This window comes from Gymnodraco acuticeps, unplaced genomic scaffold (assembly GCF_902827175.1).
Source record: "Gymnodraco acuticeps unplaced genomic scaffold, fGymAcu1.1, whole genome shotgun sequence".
NCBI lineage: Eukaryota > Metazoa > Chordata > Actinopteri > Perciformes > Bathydraconidae > Gymnodraco > Gymnodraco acuticeps.
The window spans coordinates 1,887,910-1,909,976 of NW_022990135.1; the positions used below are offsets into that span (position 1 = coordinate 1,887,910).

The 22,067-nt window shown below is 45.3% G+C and overlaps 1 protein-coding gene and 1 long non-coding RNA gene across 3 annotated transcripts in view; one reads left to right on the plus strand and one right to left on the minus strand.

Moving 5' to 3' along the window:
- Positions 1-19,734, minus strand: part of LOC117546595 (aldehyde oxidase 1-like) — a 28,018-nt gene extending 8,284 nt beyond the window's left edge. For both annotated transcript variants that reach the window (XM_034216866.1, XM_034216867.1), the window contains exons 1-20: positions 19,681-19,734; positions 18,689-18,746; positions 18,404-18,500; positions 18,215-18,323; positions 17,856-17,982; positions 17,545-17,606; positions 17,307-17,384; positions 17,002-17,082; positions 16,709-16,853; positions 16,467-16,559; positions 16,189-16,340; positions 9,599-9,692; positions 9,407-9,516; positions 9,105-9,289; positions 8,805-8,967; positions 8,641-8,718; positions 8,379-8,548; positions 8,174-8,300; positions 7,810-7,932; positions 7,049-7,145 (exon numbers count right to left, since the gene is read on the minus strand). In XM_034216866.1, coding sequence (XP_034072757.1) covers positions 7,049-7,145; positions 7,810-7,932; positions 8,174-8,300; positions 8,379-8,548; positions 8,641-8,718; positions 8,805-8,967; positions 9,105-9,289; positions 9,407-9,516; positions 9,599-9,692; positions 16,189-16,340; positions 16,467-16,559; positions 16,709-16,853; positions 17,002-17,082; positions 17,307-17,384; positions 17,545-17,606; positions 17,856-17,982; positions 18,215-18,323; positions 18,404-18,500; positions 18,689-18,746; positions 19,681-19,734 — 2,203 coding nt within the window. The remainder of the gene's footprint in view (positions 1-7,048; positions 7,146-7,809; positions 7,933-8,173; positions 8,301-8,378; positions 8,549-8,640; positions 8,719-8,804; positions 8,968-9,104; positions 9,290-9,406; positions 9,517-9,598; positions 9,693-16,188; positions 16,341-16,466; positions 16,560-16,708; positions 16,854-17,001; positions 17,083-17,306; positions 17,385-17,544; positions 17,607-17,855; positions 17,983-18,214; positions 18,324-18,403; positions 18,501-18,688; positions 18,747-19,680) is intronic.
- An 884-nt stretch (positions 19,735-20,618) lies between these two features.
- LOC117546672 overlaps positions 20,619-22,067 on the plus strand; it is a 3,146-nt gene continuing 1,697 nt past the window's right edge. Inside the window, exon 1 of the long non-coding RNA XR_004569061.1 lies at positions 20,619-20,687. This is a non-coding gene — a long non-coding RNA (uncharacterized LOC117546672). The remainder of the gene's footprint in view (positions 20,688-22,067) is intronic.

Below are 22,067 nucleotides of genomic sequence, written 5' to 3' on the forward strand. Positions count from 1 at the left end.
TGTTTGTTTGTTTGGATATGTAGCACATTAACATTTTAATAGCACTTAATGACTGACTGAATGGAAATGACAATAAATGAAAATGTAAAACGAAAAAAGCGATCATGAAAATGTTTCCAACAAATGAATAAAATGATTTTTGACCACTTTGTTGTTCAGATATATCACATATGTGTAACTAAATGAAACAGGAATTGAAACAAAACACGGTATAAACTGAGGAGTGACTCCCGGTCCTCCGGCAGAAATAAGAGCCATGGGACGGTACTCAAGATGGCGCAGGCAAATCAACTTCCGGTGAGACCGAGGAGCGAGGAAATGAAAATAGTCGACCTGAGAAGCAGCCATAGTGGTGCAGTGACGCGTCCTAAAACCCGGAAGTAAGCTGCGCATGGGTTCTATTTCGTCCCCACTGACCGCCAGAGGCGGTGCTGTAGCACTGGATATGTCCATCGCGCACATGCGCAGCTCGAGTACCAATAACAACAAAGTCACCTGTGACCCACGTGACACCGGCTATCTTCGACGGACAGGTTGGTGTCGGCTTGGTCGGTGATAGCAGTGTTTCCCTCTCTCAGCTAAGTTGTCCTGATTACTGTCTTGTTGCTATTTGGCTTAAACGTTTTGGTGACGGCAGCGTTTCCGCTCCCTCTCCCAGGAGTTGCCCTTGTTGCGCTTTTTTGTACTTTTCCTGATTGTGGCGTTGTGCCAAGCTATCATTAGCATTTTGAGTTTCCAGCTTTAGCTGCGTTTTCTTGTTTAGCTAGTTAGCAATAGCGTTGCTCAGCCTAACTGTGTCCTGCCTGTGCAGCCACTTTGGCTGACGCTTGGGATAAGCACCGGAGTTACCCATGCTGTTTTTTCTTTAGACGCCAGTTTTCTGGTCTTAGCTTTGTGTTTTCGTTATTAACTCAACCAGTGAAGGCAGTGTTCTCGCCCCCGCTCCTGGTAGACGTGTTGCTTGATTCTAGCAGCAGCCACCTGGCTAAACTGTCCTGTTAAGCGTCTTTATTTAATCCAGCTAGGTGAAGGCAGTGCTCTCGCTCCCACTCCCTCTGCTGGTAACGTGGGTGTAGGACAATTACATCCCTCGTTGTGTTCAGTGAGTAGGAGTATTGCTCTACTCTTTCCGTTCAGCAGGTAGCTGGTGAAGGCTGTGTTCTCGCACCCGCTCCCGGTTACGCTGCGTCTGGCTACCTACATAATGGCTCATTCATGTAGCGCCTGTATGGCTTATCTTGAGCCCGAGGACGGCCATGACCGCTGCCCCTCTTGCCTTGGCCTCGAGCATTTGAGGGAGGGTCTCACGCAAAGCGCCTGCATGAACTGTAGCTGCATGCCTCGGGCGCTCAGAGTGGCTAGAGTCGCAGAGGTGGAGCGTCTGGCAGCAGCCAACGGACACCTCTCCTTGTCACATCTTCCTCCAGATCAGTTCGTCTGTTCCTGGCGACTCGAGGGAGCGATGGCTATGGGTTCACCCCCCAATAGGAGGAATAGAAACAGGCTGTCCTCTAAGGTGGATCGGTTAGCTGCCGACATGGACATGATGAAGTCGCTCCTCTTGGCCCTTCAGCCATGGGCCGGTATAGGGGCTGCTAGCGTGTCGCCTGCCCCTCCTTCGGTTGCCACACCTCTGCATGAGGATGCCATGTTGCTAGCGGCTTCGGCTAACCTCTTCAATGCTCAGGGTTCTCTGCAAGGCGTGGAGGACGCCTCCATGGCAGCCATTATTCGTACGGCCCTGGCCCACTTGCAGCTTCCGGTTCCGCAGGCCGACTCGGCTCAGGCTAGCGCCTTCTCCAGGCATAGCCCTGCCCCCCTCACTGTTCCTCCTTCAGAGGAGTACCTGAGGGAGCTCCATGCATGCTGGAGGGACACCGGGGCCCTCTCCCGCACTAGCTCGGATGCCCGGACCATGGCTGCCATGCAGGATCCGGCGAGGGTGGGGCTGGGTCGCATGCCACCCATTGAGCCTGCCATCGCCTCCCTGATTCTGGCTCCTGATGAGTCCATGATGAGCCGTCCCTTATAGATACTGTCTTTTTACGTTAGTGAGCCGGATCATTTGGCTCGGCTCCCTTAAAGCGTTGGCTCTTTCGGCAGCCAAACGGCTCTTCATGTTACCACAGTTTACCACGGAGCTTCAGTTTCGCCGCTGCGAGCCTCTGGTGTTCGCAGCTCACGCGCGTGCTCCACTAGCACCGCTCATCGCGTCCAAATCATGCACGTGTTGTGCTGTAGCAGGCACCGCCGATGTCGGGGAAACGATCTTCAATACTCCGAAAAGAATCCCACCAGATTCCTTTGCCCCTCCAACAGATGGATGTCCTTGTCCTTTTTCCTAGTTGTTATTTCAAGCGATAAAAACTCTCGATCTTCTCTCAAATTATTAATATTTTTGGATGCCCTCGGCTCGAGTTCAGGGCGTCCCGAGCTGAATAAGGGCATCAAATGACGGCAAGACGCCCCCCTGGCGGAAACGCTGGGCCCAAGAGTTGTCCGTCCTCTTGGCCAAGGGCGCAATCAAGCAAGTAGACCCTCTGCTTCAGTCCGGGGGGGGTTCTACTCGGCTTACTTTCTTGTGAGCAAGAAAGTAGGCGGATTCCGTCCAGTCCTCAGAGGAATCAACAGATTCCTGAAGGTGCTGCCCTTCCATATGCTAACCACAGTAGACACCCTTCGTGTTGTCGCAACCATGGACTTGAGGGACGACTACTTCCACGTGCCAATTGCATCCCACCACCGGAAGTTCTTGAAGTTTTCCTTTCAGGGCCGACACTATCAGTTCCGGGTGCTTCCCTTTGGTCTCTCTCTCTCTCCAAGGGTGTTCACCAAGGTCGTGGCAGCAGCTCTTGCACCCCTGCAGGCGCAGAGCGTGAAGGTCCGGCCGTATATAGACGACTGGCTGGTCTGCGCGCCGTCCCGGCCTCAAGTGGCCCAGGATACGGTGCGCCTCTTATCTCACGTAGCCCAGTTGGGCCTAACAGTAAACACCAGGAAGAGTTACCTGGACCCCTCCCAACAGGTGACTTACCTGGGGATGGTCCTAGATTCAGTCGCCATGAGGGCCTACCTGACACCTCGTCGTGCGGACGACATTTCCTACCTTCTTCCCATCTTCAGGCTGGGCAAGAGGGTGCCTTACATTCAGTTCCTCCGGCTCTTGGGCAGACTGACGGCTGCCTCAGTTGTGCCCTTAGGCCTGCTGTCGCTGCGCCCCATGCAGATGTGGCTGAACAGCCTTCACTTGGACGCCAAGTGGCACAGGAGACTCAGGGTGCCTCCACTCTCCGTCCCGCTGGAGGGACAGGACCTATCTTCTGATGGGCGTGCCCATGGGCGCCATCCCATCCCGCCGGGAGACTGTCAATGTGGATGCATGTCTCTCAGGGTGGGGTGCGGTGCTGCAGGGCAGGACTGCTCAGGGTCAGTGGTCTGCTTAGGAAGGTGCACGCCATATCAACGTGCTGGAGCTTCGGGCTGTGCTGCTTTCACTCATGCACTTTTTACCCCAATTGGCGGGCAAGCATGTGCTCGTGCTCGTTCGTTCGGACAACATGTCCGCTGTTGCCCAAATCAATCACCAGGGGGGCACCAGGTCTGCACAGCTGCTCCGGGTTTCACAGAGCCTCTTGTCTTGGGCATTCCCCCGCCTGGCCAGTCTGCGGGCAGTCTTTCTACCAGGAGACCAGAATCAGGACACAGATTTCCTCTCTCGGTACAAGCCTCCAACGGGGGAGTAGAGGCTTCATCCAGAGGTGGTGGAGACAATTTGGAGCCTTTTCGGTGGACCTCTTTGCCTCGGAAGAGTCGAGGCACTGCCCCCTCTGGTTCTCCTGGGCAGAGGTGACCAGCCCGATGGGTCAGGACGCTCTGGCGCATGACTGGCCAGACAGTCTCCTGTATGCCTTCTCGCCACTGCCTCTGATACTACAGACGCTTCAGAGGGTCCTTACTCAGGGGCACAGGCTCCTTCTGGTCACCCTCCGCTGGCCGGGGAGGGTTTGCTTCCCAATGCTGCACAGTCTCTGCTGCAGCCCACCATGGCGTCTCCCCGACAGGAAGGAACTTCTGTCACAGCTCAGGGGTCAGATCTGGCATCCCGACCCTCACCGCCCTCAGCTTTGGGCTTGGCCTCTGCGGGTCTCAACCCGCTGTTGAGCGTTTTCACGGCATCTGTCAGGGAAACTATCCTGAATGCCAGAGCACCATCCACTCGAGCGCAGTATGAGTGCAAATGGAAGCTCTTCTCCCACTGGTGTTTGGGTAAGGCTGAGAATCCGGGGCATTGCTCTGTGGCCACCATTCTAGAGTTCCTGCAGTCCCTTCTGAATAGTGGACGTTCTCACTCCACTTTGAAGGTTTATACGGCTGCTATCTCTGCCCGACATGTTGGAGTCAACGGTGCCACAGGTTGGTGTCCCACTTCCTGAGAGGGGCTTTACGGCAGCGTCCCCCTAGCACCCTGAGATGCCACTCTACGAGGAGCATCTCAACATCCTGGGCTTCCCTGAGAGGGGTGCCCCTGGAGACCATCTGCGCCACGGCGTCGTGGGCGTCTTCTGGCACATTCTCCAGGTTCTACCGGGTCAATGTCGCCACTCCCCACCCTTTGGGTGTGATCCTGTTGCCGAGCTCCGCTGCTTCCGGCTAGGTAAGTAAGTGCTTGGATTCTTCATGACATTGTTGATATAAGTCATCCAGTGCTAAAGCACCGCCTCTGGCGGTCAGTAGGGACGAAATAGAACGATAGTTACGTCTGTAACTACGGTTCTATAGCCGCTTTCACACCGCAGGACTTGCCGTACTTTAGTACTAAAGTACCACGGCACTGAATCCGCCAGGGGGCTAGTGCCAATCGCATTCACACCGCAGTACTTTCCCTGAGGCAAGATTACGCTGACGTCACTTCGTCTTCTTCTTCTCTGGGTTTACTGGCAGGCCGCAAAACCACTTCACGGCGAGTACAAAAAAAAACGAGAGAAGAAGAACTACACGGGGGGGGGTTATAAAGCCCACCCGCTGTATGAGGCGTTTGTTTACTTTCCGACCTCAGACATGATGGAGTTCATAAGGGTAATTTACAAATAAAATACCCCATTATAACAATGGACTTTATCTTTATGTATTTATTATACATTACCCCCTCAGGCTGATTTTGGAAAAGGACATTAACCCTTGTTTGGTGTTTTTCCCTTATTTATCTAAAACAAATGACATGATAAATTACTTGTGTTTATGTGTGTAAGACTTGTGTTTCTGCCCCTGCCATTGTTGCACAAGGTTGCAACATTGTAGATAAATTCAACCACCGACACCTGTCTGCTCTCACATTCTTCTATTCTGCAAATTTGGGGTGGGACACAATAAATAAAGCTTCGCCAGTTTGTTTGTTTTATTGCACAGTCAAGACATAACAATAACGGCATCACGCTGTTCCAGGTGTGTCGTATGCATGTAAATTGAAGTTAAATAAAAGTGTGAAATGTAAAATAAAGTGTAAGTAGTTTCAAAACAATGTAACGGTGGCAATATATATAGCAGCAGACATACCTTAGTGCAAGTTAGGTGTCAGTATTAAAAAACAGTGGCAATATATATATATATATATAATAACAATAGAAAATCGTTACCACTTATTATTGTGGTCTTTAATTTTTTTATAGTCCTGCCTGAGTTTCTTTATTTTTACCCGGCATCCGTGTGCACTGTGCACGATTCCCAGCTCAAGTAGCTTTTGCGAACATCGCTCAAAACATTTAGAGTTGGGAACTGCTTTCTGTAGAAGCTGCTGCATCCCGTCCTCGGAGTAAATTGCCAGAAGCGCAGACACTGCCTCATCATTCCACCGCTCCGGTGTTGTAGTAAGTGTGGTCATAACTGCTTTAAAGTACAAAAAAACTACTCGCTCAGGTGTGGATGTGGTTTTGTAGCGAGGAAAAAAATGGCTGCCTAACAAAACAAATTCAGAGTCTAACGGGGCGTGGTTTGCAATTCGCCCAGCCAATAGAAATAGAATAGAAATTGGCACTCTTTTATCACCAGGTTCGTACCACCTCTCTAGCAGGGACTGAAAATGGCCAAAAGAGTTCCCGGCACTGAGTAGTCCCGACGGTGTGAACGTGACATTATTGGTACTAACGGAACTAAAGAACCAAAGTACCAGGGAAAGTCCTGCGGTGTGAATGCGGCTTATGAGTCCCGGATGAACGCCAGAGTATCCTGTCACTCAGAATTCTTGTGTGCTCGCGAGAAGATTCTGGGAACAGATCCTCTGACGACACCGGCATATATAGCCGGTGTCACGTGGGTCACAGGTGACTTTGTTGTTATTAGTACTCGAGCTGCGCATGCGCGCGATGGACATATCCAGTGCTAAAGCACCGCCTCTGGCGGTCATCCGGGACTCATAGAACCGTAGTTACAGACGTAACTATCGTTCCCTCGACAAAAAAGCAATGGGATTTCTCTATAGGATTTTGGAAAATAGCTTGAAATAAGGTCTGTGGAAAAATGCACGTTTTGTTCAGCCGGATAATATCCACATGTCTACCCTACTTTTATAATTTTCTAATCATATATCTAATCGATAGATTTATGATCGATAGATTTATGATTAGCATAAGTTAGTTCATGATGGCTCATGTCAGTGATAGTGATGACATTGTTGCGAAATGATTAACCGAGTCATTTTCAAGATTGAGTTACAATGATAAACTGGAGTGGCAAGGGCCGTGTGGGCCGCCGTGCCGACTTAATTCATTTTTAATTGTTACTTGGCTGTGGGTGCCCTGTCATGATAGGTGTTTATATAAATGGTGTTGTTTTGTGTGGTAGAGGGTCGCTTTCATTGTTGCATTTTGAACCCCGGGCCATTGTTTTGATATTCCGCTGAAGTATACGCTATGACGTAATAACTCTTCTTTTCTTTTCTTTTTTCGAGGAAAGGGGGGGTCAGAGGGCTTAGGTATAAAAGTCACTGCTCGCCACTGTGTTTGATTATGTTCAGATGTTAATAGAACTAATATGTTTCAGCAAAGACTCTTACCTTCAAGAATCTGATCGACAGTTTTAAACGCTTCGGTCAGATTTCCTCTCTCAATGCTCCTCAGAGGCTCGAAGAAAGACAACTTCTCAATGGCTTCCTGTCACAGGGAGTCACGTAAAAAAATTATTGGAAAATAATAGTTTGTGTGGGGAAAATGGATTAATGTATCTTGTAAGATTTTGATTGATTTACAACTTCTTAAATAGATATTTAAATATATATATTCTTTGCAGCTACGACATTTTGTCTTAATTATGCTTACTTAAAGGTGGGGTAGGTCATTTTGGAGAAACCAGCTCGAATGCGCTAGAATTTGAAAATACACAGCCGTAAAAAATCTGCCACTTCCTTACAGAGCCCCTCCTCCAACACACACAAATGCGCACATGACCAATGAGGGCACGAGATAAGTTTGTGCACAGATGGAAGGCTGACAATGGTAGGCAATCCAGTTATTTTAGCCGGGCCGGCTAAAATGATTGGTCGTGCTTTTTACAGTACTACGGCTTCCACAGATGAAATTTCTTTATGGATTTTTTGTCAAAGCATTTCATTGCTATCGGGATGTTAAGAGCATTCCATAGAATATACCAAAAAGTGTATCTCGAGCCGGTTTCTAAAACGTACCTACCCCACCTTTAACAGACCTTACTATTTTTGTGTTTACATGATTGCAATTGTTTTTTGGTATAAAAACCCATCTCAAAAAGTGCATCTCGGGTTGGATTTGTTATATGTCAGTAAATCAGGACTCCACTCACCTCTGTGGTGAAGATGGGCTCCGGCAGGTCTTCGTACCCGACCTTCACCGCCGCGGCTCCTCTTCTGGCGTGAGCTCTCGTATCAGCAACTACCGCACACAACATCTGCCCCACGCACGACACCTGCACAGAAAAAGCACATTAATCAGTGTATAAACTAAATGAACCTTGAAATTCAAGTGTTTTCCCATAAATAAGTTGGAGTTCTGTTTGCTTTTTGAAGGATCTGCTGCACAGTGTTATTAGTAAAGAGGGTGTAAGACTTGAGTGTAAATGATATGTCATCAGTCAGTTTTCTAACTATCACTGTTTTCAATGTGTACACACACCATTAAAAAGAGGTGTGCACACGCTCACACTGTACCTCGCTCTCAGCAAGCAGCTCCTCTTCATACCCGCACATTTCACGGACTTTCTTCCCAGGAATGTCTTTGACTGTGATGACATCCACAACACCAGGAAGCTGCAGAGCCTCGCTCACATCCAGCCCTCTATCGGATTAAAAGTAAAAGTTTAAAAACGATGCAGGAAATCAAAATTGTAGTCAGAGATCCTTACTTTTTCCTTACGTGATTCTAGCCTTGGCTCGAGAGCTGGTGACCAGAGCGAGGAACAGCTCCCCGTCTGTCGTCGGGATGTCGTCGCAGTAAACTGCCTCTCCTGTGGCCTGGCTGAGGGCGGAGCGGTGCATCATGGGACGCCCCACAGGGTCCTGCTCGCTCTGGCTCTTTGACACATGCTGAAGAACAAGCAGAAGAAGAAGTCAGGTCTACATATTAAAAGTGGTTTATCAAAACGTAAAATGATTTAGATTAACATTTATTTTCTCACCTGGAACTCCTGCAGGCTGGGTTGGATCTCTTTGGGGAGAGGCTGCATTTTCTCAGGAACCTCATCTGTAATCACATTCTGCACACAGAAAACTCTAGTATACATATCTTACTGGTTTCTCGAGGGAATTAAAGCATGTTTTTTTGTATCATTCCTTGTCCTACCATGTCTCTGAGTCTCTGCAGGACCTCCAGGTTGAACTTGAAGAGGAAGCTGAGTGTCAGAGAGCGACGAAACTCCACTTTTCCTCCAGGAGCCGAAGGAGGGAGCACCAACTCCTCCAGGAGGACGTCATACGCCCGGCTCAGGGTCTCCTCGTCCCAACGCCTGAAGGAAACACGCTCTATAGTCATGCCTGGTCGTTTTATTGAATAAAGAAATCAAGGATGGCGGACTGATGACAAAAAGAAAGTGGGAAACAGAGGAAAGAAAATCCTGCTTATCTACTTCTAATAATCAAACACCTTGAGATGATAGCCTGGCAGGTTTTGGAGGCGCTAACAGTGGTGGGTCCCATCCCACCGTAGTAAATACTGACGTCTTGCACCACCCGGGACCCCTCGGAGAAGAACACCCTCATCCCGGTGGTCACCGTGGAGAAGCTGCTCTCCTTCCTCGGAGCCTGTCGGAAAGCTCGGACAAACTCCCCCTGCAGGAACACACAGAGGAGATCAGATTTAACCTTCTTATCAGCTGTTAAAAACAAACTACTTAATCCGTCTTAATACACTGCAAATGGGAGGACTCTTAGAAACGATATGTGTACCTTCCTGGAGAAGGGAATAAAGACAGAAAGCAGAATCTCTTCTGGTTTCAGGATGGTTTTCCCGAAGCTTACGAAGAAGTTTTGATCCAGAGGAACCTCTCGTCTTCCTCCTGGTAAAAGGAGAAAAAGTGTCTGACATTAATCTTCATTTTTAGAAAGTTTGAACGGATCTTCTACCAGAAATGTACTCACCGTTAGAAATGACGCTCACTCTGCAGCTCCCAGCAGCTAAAACAGGGTTCAGGTCTGAGTTTGAGAACGCGCTCATGATGTTGCCTCCAAGAGACTAAACGTGTAAAAGCAAAAATAAAAACACTTCAGTCATTTCCATTTCTATAATTCTTCTTCATGCTTTCTTTCATTGTAGGCCTACTTGCTTTGTAGATACATCCTCTAAATTGAAGGGACTAATATTTCTCTGATACTAGATAATAGGGGTGTAACGGTATACGTACCCGTACCTCGGTACACGTGTGTACCGAAGTGTACCGAACGAATATAACGTTAAACGTAAAAAATTGAGAACGTGAACAACTTCTTGGAAGTAATCTCAGGTGCTGCGTCGCAGGATGACGGACAAAGACAGGTGGACCGAACCAAAGCTGTCGGCATTGTTCAACTAAAATTGGTTACGTGGCTGGCAATACATCAAACTTGCACACTCATTTGAAAAGGCACCACCCGAACGTGAATATCACCGGTACCAAAAGAAAAAAGACTGAAGTGCAAACCCAACTCCCGCTAGCATTTAAGCCTCCACCACTCGCAAAAAGTTTAGACCGAGCCAAAGCTATTACAAACGCCAAATATCCTTATGTTGCCATGTTAGCAAAGCGCTACCTGGCTGTATATGCTACCTCTGTCCCTAGCGCAGTGGTTCTCAAACTTTTTCTGTCAGGCCCCCCCTTTGGAGAAAAAAAAAAGTCGGGCCCCCCCAACACAAATAGTCAGGTTCAGTGGCGGCGCCAGAGATTTCTTTTGGGGGTGCTGTGGGGTAGCTTGACGTTTCATAGAGGGTGCTCAAACATTTAGGGTTTCCCATTAATGTACCGGGCGCTACAGTGGAATTTTCTACTGCAACAATCCCCAAGCATATACACAATGTACAATGACAATGACTGTTACAATGAAGGCTCGATAATCAGCTCACGGCATATAGGTGTAAGCAGGGGTCAAGTGCTATTTTTACAGGTGGTGTGTGGACCTCATATAGGGGGGTCCGAGGGCATGCTCCCCCGGGAAGATTCATTTTTAAATATTGAAGTTAATTGCATCAATCTGGTGCACTTTGAGAGCAAAATGAAGAGATCTATGGATACATCTCTCAACACCCATTTGAAACAGACCTGTAAACAGATTTACTTTTTCTTTATGGGTATTTTACAAATCACCCTTTTAAACTCTATTCTTTTTTTACTGTCATATAGTATTTCATACCTGTTTTTCATTTATTCTCTTATTTTTGTATAACTATAATGATCATATAAACGTGTGTCTCGGAAATAATTGTTTACATTAATGGTGACCAAAACATTTGAGACCCTCTGAGATAACACTGAGAGAGTCCTTTAGCTCATTGAGTCTCTCAGTCTGACAGGAGAGGACTCTCCTCCACTTTGTTGTTGAAAAAACTTATATCCGTTAGCGTAGCTCGCTAGCACCAGAAGCTAACAACAACGATCTCCAGTACCGGTGCGCTCTCTCTCTCTCACTCGCGCACACAAAATGGCTCGTTCCGCACACACACAGAGTCGAACTTTAATGAAACAAAGAGACCCAGACGTAATAGTACTGTATCATATTATTTTCGAATCAATAATTTTTCAAATTATGATTTTTTTTTTTTTTCTTTTTTTTTTTATAACCATTTTTCCTCCTGGCCTCTCGCGCCCCCCCCCCTGTTTATTTTATTATATTTTGTATTTATTTGAGTGAATATTCACAGTTTGATAATAATTAAAAACCCAAAACTAATAGTTTATGTTTTTTGAGTACTAATTAGGGCTGTCACGATACCAACATTTTGGTTTCGATACCGATACCAAGTCAAGAATTGCGATTCCGATTCTTTTTCGATACTTTTCTTAAAAAAAGGGAAACAGTCTTAAATGTAATTATTGTGCTTTATTTCACACCAGAACATAACACACACTTTTAAACAATAAGAACAATAAACAAAATAAATGACAATAATTCATATTAAAGGTGGGGTAGGTAAGTTTCAGAAACCGGCTCGAGTGCACTAAAATTTGAAAGTACACAGCCGAAAAGAATCCGCCCCTTTCTTCAGACTTCCTTACAGAGCACCTCCTCCAACACACATGAACGCGCACATGACGTCAGCAGACTGGTGAAAGTGGCCGCCTGTTACTGGCGAGTCATTGAAGTACTGCTGCAATGCACGCCGAATGACGGCACGAGATACATTTGTGCGTGCACGAGATGGAAGGCTGACAGACAGGGCGGCAATCCAATCCGTTTAGCCGGCCCGGCTTTATTGGTCGTGCTTTTTACAGTATTACGGCTTCCACAGATGAAATTTTTTTATGGATTTTTTGTCAAAACACTTAAGATATTCATTGCTATCGGGATGTTAAGAGCATTCCATGGAATATAACAACAAGTGTATCTCGAGCCGGTTTCTGAAACTTACCTACCTTTAGATAAAATTAAGCATCATCTCAAACAACTTTTTTGTTTTATATATATATTTTTTTTTTTTTATATTTTATTAACATGTAATACAGTAATATAAATAATTATTGACAAAATGTATATTCCAGATGTTAGCCACATTGGTAAGTTAGCTAAAAAAGATAGCCATATTAGACAGTTATCATTGCCATTAATTGCCTCGTCAAACTACGAAAACGTTCGTTTGTCAAAAAATAAATTACACTTATTTGACTTAGATTTGAGGGCATGGGCTTGAGCATGATGTAATTATGTTATCTATCACAGGGGTTCCCAACCCCCGGTCCGCGGACCGGTACCGCGCACAGTGTGTGCGTAGATGCAGCGGACAGACAGGTCTCAGTTGGTTTGGTGTCCTCTGCTTACTTTCAATACTTGTAAATAAAACTTTTGGCCCGTAATTTATTGTCCTCATTGTAGCGACCAGAGAGGGGGGGGGGATATATCCAGTCTCTGATAGTGTTACTTTATTATGAGAGTGCTCTGTTTGATTCTGAAATTGTATATATTTATATAAATATATATGTGTGTGTGTGTCCCCGCATCTGTAGCCTGTTATTGTATCATTATCACTGTGAATGAATCAAAGTAAATATATAAGTGGTCATGAACACATCTGTCCATCAGACAGAGGGCTGCTGTGCCTCCCGTCATCATTAATGGACGTCTCTTTAAAATGACCGCTCAGAGGAGAGGAGTTCTCATTTCTCTAACCGCCTGCTGCTTCCCCTCCTCTCTCCTCGGCTCGCATCTCCTGTGGGCGGGACTAAGTCTCGAGGATAGGAGTCGAGGAGGGGAGTCGAGGAGGGGAGTTAGAGAAATGAGAAAGGGCCCTGGTCTCAGCCTCTTGTGCGCACGAGAAAGTTACCGGTGCGCCAAGTAGGAAGAGGAGCGCACAGGAGACAACCGTTTAATTGTAGACTGTTATGTTTATGTGGGGAAATGGCAGTGCATACATTATTTGAGATATATTTCAAACTCGGACTTCATTTTAAGGACATGTCGGCCAGGGGTGTAGAGCTATGTTTATTTTATTAGATTTTCTTTTTAATGACTGATTTTAAATGCCATTTTCTTAATGTCTTTCATTTTTTTGTAAAGCACTTTGAATTGCCTTGTATTGAAAAGTGCTATATAAATAAACTTGCCTTGCCTTTGTTTAAGCACCGGATTGGCAAACCAGTCTGCCTTGATCTATGAATTCATGTCCGGGACTCTCACGGTATCTGCTGCCCGCAGCTGTTTTATAGAAGGAAAACCTCCTTCACTTCATGAAATGGCTGCAGGCAGCATCTGAGAAGTGCAGCACCAGCGCGCCGAGAGCTGTGCCTTTTTACGCACCGCCTTCGCTGTGTTTACCTTCATCAGAACAGCGAGTGACTGCAGGCTGCTATGTGTTAACCACACACATCTCTACACACATCGAACTGCCCGATTACTCCCCCTTTTATTAGTTTTATGAAGGAGATGTCCGGTCACCAAGGCGCATAGTGTGTGTGTGTGTGTGTGTGTGTGTGTGTGTGTGTGTGTGTGTGTGTGTGTGTGTGTGTGTGTTTGTCCGACACCGGCATTTGTTTTCAAATGACCATGAACAGTAATTTACACACATCTGGCTAACTCCATAGGAAGCCTATATGCTGGTGTTCCCAAAACATCCATCCATCCATCCATCCATCTTCTCCCGTTTATCCGTGGTCGGGTCGCGGGGGTAGCAGTTCCAGCAGAGAGCCCCAAACTTTCTTTTCCCTGGCGACATCAACCAGCTCTGACTGGGGGATCCCAAGGCGCTCCCAGGCCAGCGAAGAGATATAATCCCTCCACCTGGTCCTAGGTCTACCCCTTGGTCTCTTCCCAGCTGGACGTGCCTGGAACACCTCCCTAGGGAGGCGCCCAGGTGGCATCCTAACTAGGTGCCCGAACCACCTCAACTGGCTCCTTTCGACGCGAAGGAGGAGCGGCTCAACTCCGAGTCCCTCCCTGATGACCGAACTTCTCACCTTATCTCTAAGGGAGACACCAGCCACCCTGCGGAGAAAACCCATCTCGGCCGCTTGTATCCGCGATCTCGTTCTTTCGGTCATGACCCATCCTTCATGACCATAGGTGAGGGTAGGAACGAAAATGGCCCGGTAGACAGAGAGCTTTGCCTTCTGGCTCAGCTCCCTTTTCGTCACAACGGTGCGGTAAAGCGACTGCAGTACCGCTCCCGCTGCTCCGATTCTCCGGCCCATCTCACGCTCCATTGTTCCCTCACTCGAGAACAAGACCCCGAGATACTTGAACTCCTTCACTTGGGGTAAGGACTCATTCCCTACTTGGAGTGGACAGTCCATCGGTTTCCTGCTGAGAACCATGGCCTCAGATTTGGAGGTGCTGATCCTCATCCCAGCCGCTTCACACTCGGTTGCGAACCGATCCAGTGAGTGCTGAAGGTCGCAGACCGATGAAGCCATTAGAACCACATCATCTGCAAAAAGCAGTGGTGCAATCCTTAGTCCACCGAACTGCAGACCCTCTCCCCCACGACTACGCCTCGAAATCCGATCCATGTATATTACAAACAGGATTGGTGACAAAGCGCAGCCCTGGCGGAGGCCAACCCTCACCGGAAATGGGTCCGACTTACTGCCGAGGACCCGGACACAGCTCTCGCTTTGGGAGTACAGAGATTGGATGGCCCTGAGTAGAGACCCCCTCAGCCCATACTCCCGCAGCACCTCCCACAGTAACTCCCTGGGAACTCGGTCATACGCTCATAGTGCTAAATGCTGTCGTACGTGCACCGGAACGAACGTCACTATCATAATATCTTCTGAAAACAAATGCCAGTGTCTCTCTCACACACACACACACACACACACACACACACACACACACACACACACACACACACCTCCGTCATAATGCGCCTTCACCTCGTTTTCCCATCACTGGGTTATCCGTAAGTCATACAAACAAAACCAAAACGTTGATTTAACTGTTTTCCCGTTTTGGTTTAAAAACTGAATAACGTTGGTTTTTTGGTTTTCCGTTTTTCCGAAAAACCAAAAAACGACACCGGTTCTTTTGTAAACGTTGTTAATATGTTTTGGATGCATTGTTCTATTATTTGTTCAGGCTGTTACATACAATTAGCCTCCGTTGCTACCTGCTGGTGAGTAAATATTAAAATCAGTTAAAATTGACAACCGGTCAGCGATTTTTTTTTTTAATGTAGCCTATCTGCCGGTCCTTGGCACAATAAAGGTTGGGAACCCCTGATCTATCACATTCGCTAACCTGTCTGTCTTTAAAGTCTTTAAACAGCTCTGGATGCCGGTCGGCGGGTGCTTAGCCAAGTTTGATGTGTTGGCTCCCTTGGTTTGCAGGGATCTAAAACATTTCTCACAGACAGGCCTCGTGGTGTCCGTAGGCTTGCCCTCACTGTCAGAGATAGCTCAAATACTTCCAAATTTCGCTTCTGGCGTCTTTTTTGTCAACAAGCCGAGGCGCAGCGGCAGTTGCACTCCCACTTGCAGCCATGCTTCTCGTTTTCTCACATGCTCTGGCAGCTAGCGCGTGGCCGAGTGCACGAGTGGGACTTAGAACGTGCTTGAGAGGGGAGGGACTTCAGGCACGGCTGCAGTGCAGGGAATGGAAGCAGAGCGCTGAACACACACGGCTCTTATTAAAAAGGCGCTTTCTCACCGGAGTACTTTTCCCCGTCATTCTTAAAGTACCGATACTAATGAAATGGAGGAATCGTACCGTTTTTAACGGCAGGGTATCGCGGTACCTTTCAAGTATCGGTACACCGTGCAACACTAGTACTAATACAGTAAAGTTCAAATACAGATTATTTCAGTTAATCAAAATGCTGCACCTTAATGTTTATTTTATTATATTTTGTATTTATTTGAGTGAATACATTATTCACAGTTTAATAATAATTTAAAAAAAACAAAAAATATGTTATGTTTTGTGATAATTTTTTCTACCGAAAACGTACCGAACCGAACCTTGACCTAAAAACCGAGGTACGTACCGAACCGAAATGTTTGTGAACCGTTACACCCCTACTAGATAATAAATGAGTAAAGTGTTTTTACAGCAACGTTACGGATCTGCTGGCTTCCCAGGTTCCCCAGCGGTTGGATCAGAGCTCTGAACAGCTCAGTTTTCTCCTGTGGACTCTGAAGCAGCAGCTTCTCCAGAAGAGACTGAAGCTCAGAGAGACTGCAGCCCGCCCCCACCCAAACACCTGAAAAGTTGTGGAGAGGAGTTTAGAAAAAAAACTCTGTTTGTACTTTTATACTCTGCACTGGCAGAAAGAATTATTATCTGTACGATAATTATTTACAAATATAAATTGTAAATGTGTTTTTACCTTGTGGAGTCTGAGTGACCTCAAACAGCTCCATCACTCTGGTTGGAGAGATTATCAGCGGGTGCACGGTGCCTTTAAACTTTATATCTGGACCTTTAACAGGAATCAGAGTGGAGGTCAACTTGGACAGTAATGACTCACTATATCATGCCTACTTATGATCCTATGACTGTTTTTTACTTGTGATAAACTGTCAAAGGAACAGCTGCAGAAAGTCTGAATTAACCTAAAATCAATCTGACCTATGGTTGTGTTCCCCATCACCAGAGGAGCTGCAGGGTTTCTGGTCTTCAGCTGCAGCAGCTCCTGCAGGGAGGAGGGGGACACCCAGCGCATCCTCTCCCCCTGGAAGGTGAGTGTCTGTGGGCTCGCACTCTCTGACATCAGCTGTGGAGAAAGTTGCATTTTAATACTGCAGCTTTATGGGAACAGTATTGGATAAACTCGACCTGGAATGACCCTCTCTGAGTAAACACTCTGAGCAGTGTGTTACATTTTAACTTCTTGTTGCTTGAAAAAAGATCTCATGACTTACGATCAGTTCAGGAGGGAAGATAAGCTCCTGGGTCGGGTCCAGAGGAAGAAACTCCTCCTTGTTGAACAACCGTGGCTTTTCCTGCAGAACATTGAGAGAGGAGGAAAACTAGCACTTAATGGGACACCATGGCAAGATCAGTAAGTGAATGTTTTTCCTTCCTCTGCTCCTCTAGTTGGTTATTCATTTATTTTTAAATGTTTTTGCTCCGTACCATTATTTGTTTTTTAAATGCTTAAAAAAAGGGAAATAGAAAAAAGACAAATAACTAGAAAAGCAAGACATTTATTTTTACTTAAACTCACACGCTCTGCTTCATCATCATTTTTGTCTCCATTGAGGCAACAGTCTCCGGCTCCATTAGCTTGACAGCAGTTTTCTTCCTGTTGGTTTTAGTTGGAGTAAAATTAATCCTTAATGTTTTTCCTTGTGTTTGCTAGTCAATGCCTGGTGACATTAACCAGTTCTGCAGACACATTAAGTTACAGTGTTGCAAAAACAGAATGATATAACTTGTATTCCCTGCAGAGCGGAGCTTTGTACCTGACAGAAAGTCCTGCAGCCGTCGATAATGGGCCGATATCCAGTACAGCGACACAGATTTCCTGGAAAAACAAAACACAGAATAAGGAGGCATGACAGATTTGTGAGACTTCATTCATAATCACTTGGTGTTTTCACATGAATATAAAAATAACTGGATTCATGGGAAAGGCACGACTGCACCAATTTCTAAAATCACAAATCAAAACTCACATTTTCAGATCTGCTTTTAACATGTAATTCTTGTTGTGTGTTGTATTTTTAAAGGTGCGTTATATATAGCTATTATGAATCAAATCCAGCAGACAGACCGGCAAGGTGCTGTGTGATGTCCTCCATGCTGGGCTGGGGTTTGTTCCTCAGCAGGGTGTACATCGACATCACCATCCCCGGGGTGCAGAAACCGCACTGAGAGCCGTGAGCCTTCGCTATCCGCTCCTAAAAAAGCACAGCATCAAAAAGAAAATCTTTAACTCATACATTTGTTCCTTGACGAAGGTGTGTTTTGCATTAAAAGGGAAGTGTGTTTGGGGCTGTACATCCAGAGGCATTTACAATTGCTGTAACATTCATGCACGTAACTTTGGGAAATGGAGGAAGCAAATGATCGCTCTCTTCCCCCTCAGCACTTAATGCTGAGGTGCTCATGAGCAAGGCGTCCCTCACTGACCTGCACTGGGTGGATGCGGCTCTTGGTGCTGCCGACCCCCTCCACGGTGGTGACGGCGGCTCCCTGCAGCGAGCAGAGCGGCAGCAGGCAGGCGTTCGCTGAGAAATGCCTGAAAGTAAGGTGAAGGGAAACTGTGTGTTCTGCAGAAAATATACTCCAGTGGTCCTCCATTGTTATCAGAAAGGATACATGATGGTTTTGGTGGCAGGTTGGTAGCGGGACACCATGACGGTGCACGCCCCGCAGCCTCCCCCCCCGCAGCCAGACTTAGTTCCCGTTAACCTCACTGCAGCCAGCGTCAAGGGAAATAACCAAGATGCAAGCACACTTAATACATTTTTTTTTTTAAAGTAGGGGAACATATAAAAAGTAGTGTAGTTGCAGCCAGTAATAGAAATGAATTGCAGAAGCCATTGCACATTTCATTGTTAAATACAGTCTGTATTTAGTGTGTGTGTTTGGTCTGAAGGATACGCTTCTCTCTGAGGAAGGACAGCAGCATGGTCTCAGGGTCAGCATTCTTCTCTGTTACCTGTTTAACACAAGTTAAATATTTCTCTTATTAAACTTACTTTGCATCCAAAGAAAATATCACACATGCATTCAATAGTTGCAAACCAAATCCCACCTTGACAGAAAACTGAATACAGTTGAGACACAACATATTTTCTCTGTCATTAAGTCAAAAAAAGAACAACATTGAGAAACATGCTCAATGTCCAGAGCTTAAAGTATTGCAACGATGTCTACATAATCAATAGATACACATACATTTCTATTGATATGTTTGCTTTAAACGCTTTCTTAAATTATGCTTCTTATACCAATATCATTTCCCAATATGAGATCAATTAATTACATCTAATCTATCTAATCTCAATGAATTCTGCTATTCTGCATTTACTATTATATTGTATTCTATTTTATTGACCTGTACTCTGTCTGTACTATGTTATCTGTTGTATTGTGTTGCACTGTTGGAGGAGACTGTGATCTAAGAATCTCATTGTCCTAACTACACTGTAGCAATAAAGACAATAAAAGCCTTGAACCTTGAATCTAATGTAATATGTTGCAATCTCATATTAACTTTATTGCGGTTTTTGTATCTCTCAGAAAATATAACAAAAAGTAGTTTAGGTTCATCAGATATAAGTATTTCTTCATACAATGTTACAGTTGTGTGATGCTAAAACTGTTGTTCTGGAGGTTTTCTTTTTTAAACCCATTTCCGTCCCAGATTCTGAAGGCTCACCGTTTGCAGTTCATGACTTAAAAACTACTTTTAGTTCAATTTAAGCGTGTATTCTAATTCTCTAAATCCCTCACACTGTTTTATGAGTCAAAAATACAACTTTTAACATTCGTGTAAACTAATTTGCAGCATTTGTGACAGACTTTAGCAGAAAAAATTACTGGCTAACAGCTAAAACTAAAACATGGTTATTTATTTATTAAATGCGTACCTTTTTCCCGTTGATAAAAAAGCACAACATATCTCCCTCTTTCTCTGCAGACATCTTCCAAGTGCAAGACACGACTTTGTCAACACTAGATAAAGTCAGCGTGAATAAAACAGAACTTCTGGCTGTCGGAACTTTCAAAAATAAAACCAACGAAACTGGGAAATACATTGATTTTTGTCCAGCATTTTCAAATAATACTGTACGACATTGGAACTTTTCTTAAGTATTCTTTATTGATATTCATTTCAATGTTCACTCATTTGTTCATTACATGATACACTCAACTATACTATTTAACCATAGGTGTATGTTCTTGTGAAATACATCTTTTTGGTGAGCGTTAACACCTGATGCTTTTATTTTGGATTCATTCTCAGTCAACTTCCTGTTTATAACTGAACGGCTGCTTCCTTCTGACTTGATCCACAAACGCCCACTTTTCACCTTAAAGGACCTGCAAAGACACGGGCCGTTTCTCAATCTCGAGGAAACTGGCTTCCAAGCCAATATTTCAAGGATGCTACGTCATCGAGTGCCGCCGAAGGACTGTTCCAATCTCCAGCATACTTGGAATTCCAAGTGAGGCCGTACCAAATGGTCTAGCGCAGTGGTTCCCAAACGGTGTGCCGCGGCACACTGGTGTGCCGTGAGGCAAGTCCGGGTGTGCCGTGGGATTTTGTGACAACCATACGTTATTATTGCAATATACAACTACACAACAATTATTATTTAATTTTTTATTTACTATATCAGTACTTTGTAGGTTTATATGTACGTAATCTGCGCGACTTGCGCGTCCACATCTCCAGGTGCAGTGCTGCATAAACATGGCTGAGTCAGCGATAACTTTCGAGGGGTGGAGGTATGCCCATCATTTTGAGTTCGTCCGAAGAATAGACAGGAATGTGACGGTGAGGTGCAAACTGTGTCCAGGCCAGAAGCTGTTATCCACTGCTGGAAACACCACGTCAAACCTCAACAAACACCTGCAAAGAACACATGCTAAGGTGAAGCTAACGCACACGCTATTTGTTGTTTGTTTATATCACGTAGTCTGTTCTTCTTCTCTGTCTTCCGGTTGTTGCCTGTTTTGAATGACAAATACACACTACCGCCGCCTGCTGGTAAGTAAAGTTATTGCCACTCACGCATGCCCAGTTCGTACGTGCTCGAGTAAAGTAACGAGTAAAGTAACGAGTTACTTTATGTAGATAGTAACGAAGTAGTGTAATATATTACTTTTTTTTAAAAAGTAATATGTAATATATTACATTTTTTTAGTAACGACCCCATCTCTGGAGTTGGCGTTCTCTACTCTGGTTTACATGAAGAACAACAGGAGGTCACGGCTCTCTGTTGAACAGGACTTGCGAGTGGCCCTCTCCCCAGTGCCACCAAGGATTAAAAAAATCTGCGCGCCCCAACAGGCACATGTATCTCACTAATTTGTAAATCGGCAAACATATTTACAATAGCACATGTTTCAATGCTGATTGCTGAAATGTTACATTTATAATTTGTAGTTCAGGACCATGGACAATGCAGCTTCCTTGCATTGACAGTTCTCTGTGCTGAATTTCTGCTGAGTTTCCTCTGCCTCATTTTTTATGTTGTGACCTGTCTGGTTTAAATGAGTGTGTTGCTGCTTTGATGAAGCCTAATTTGATAAAGTTTCAAATTAATTTCTGAAATATTTCGTTAATAAATATTTCATGAGTAATATAGTTGTCTTTGTCACATTTTATTTTGCATTAGTAAATAATTATGCACATTTACAGATATTTTACATGATATGAGTGATAACACGTGTTATAAGGGCTATTTTGCACAATAGGTGTGCCTTGAGATTTTTTACTTGTCCTTTGGTGTGCCTTGGGCACAAAAAGTTTGGGAACCACTGGTCTAGCGGTCCGTATACGGCCCGGGGGCCAGAGGTTCCCCACCCCTGCTTTAATATAATAACATTAGTATTAATATCATAGCCAAAATGTCGGTGATTAACATTTTGTTTACAGATTGATCACTCAATGCTTCAAACTGTCCATCATCCTAAATAGACTAAAAGCAGTTTTTTGTTTTATATAGATCATTGGCTATGTGGGAAAATACTGTGTTTGAAATGTATAATTTAAATTAGATGTTAGCTTTTTGTTATATATATATATATTTATTTATTTTGTATTCCAGTCTCCCTTCAGATAGTGGCATGTCATTCAACACAATGCTGCTCACCTCCTTCAGTTGGGAGAAAAGCTGGTTCAGGTTCAGCCTTATGGGGGGACAGGGCTGCTGAGCCTAAAGATGGATCTGTTGGACCTGGCACCAGGGGGAGGGACAACTGATTTAGTATGAATAGGCGCTAAAAATGTGCCTGCATTTATTAAAGG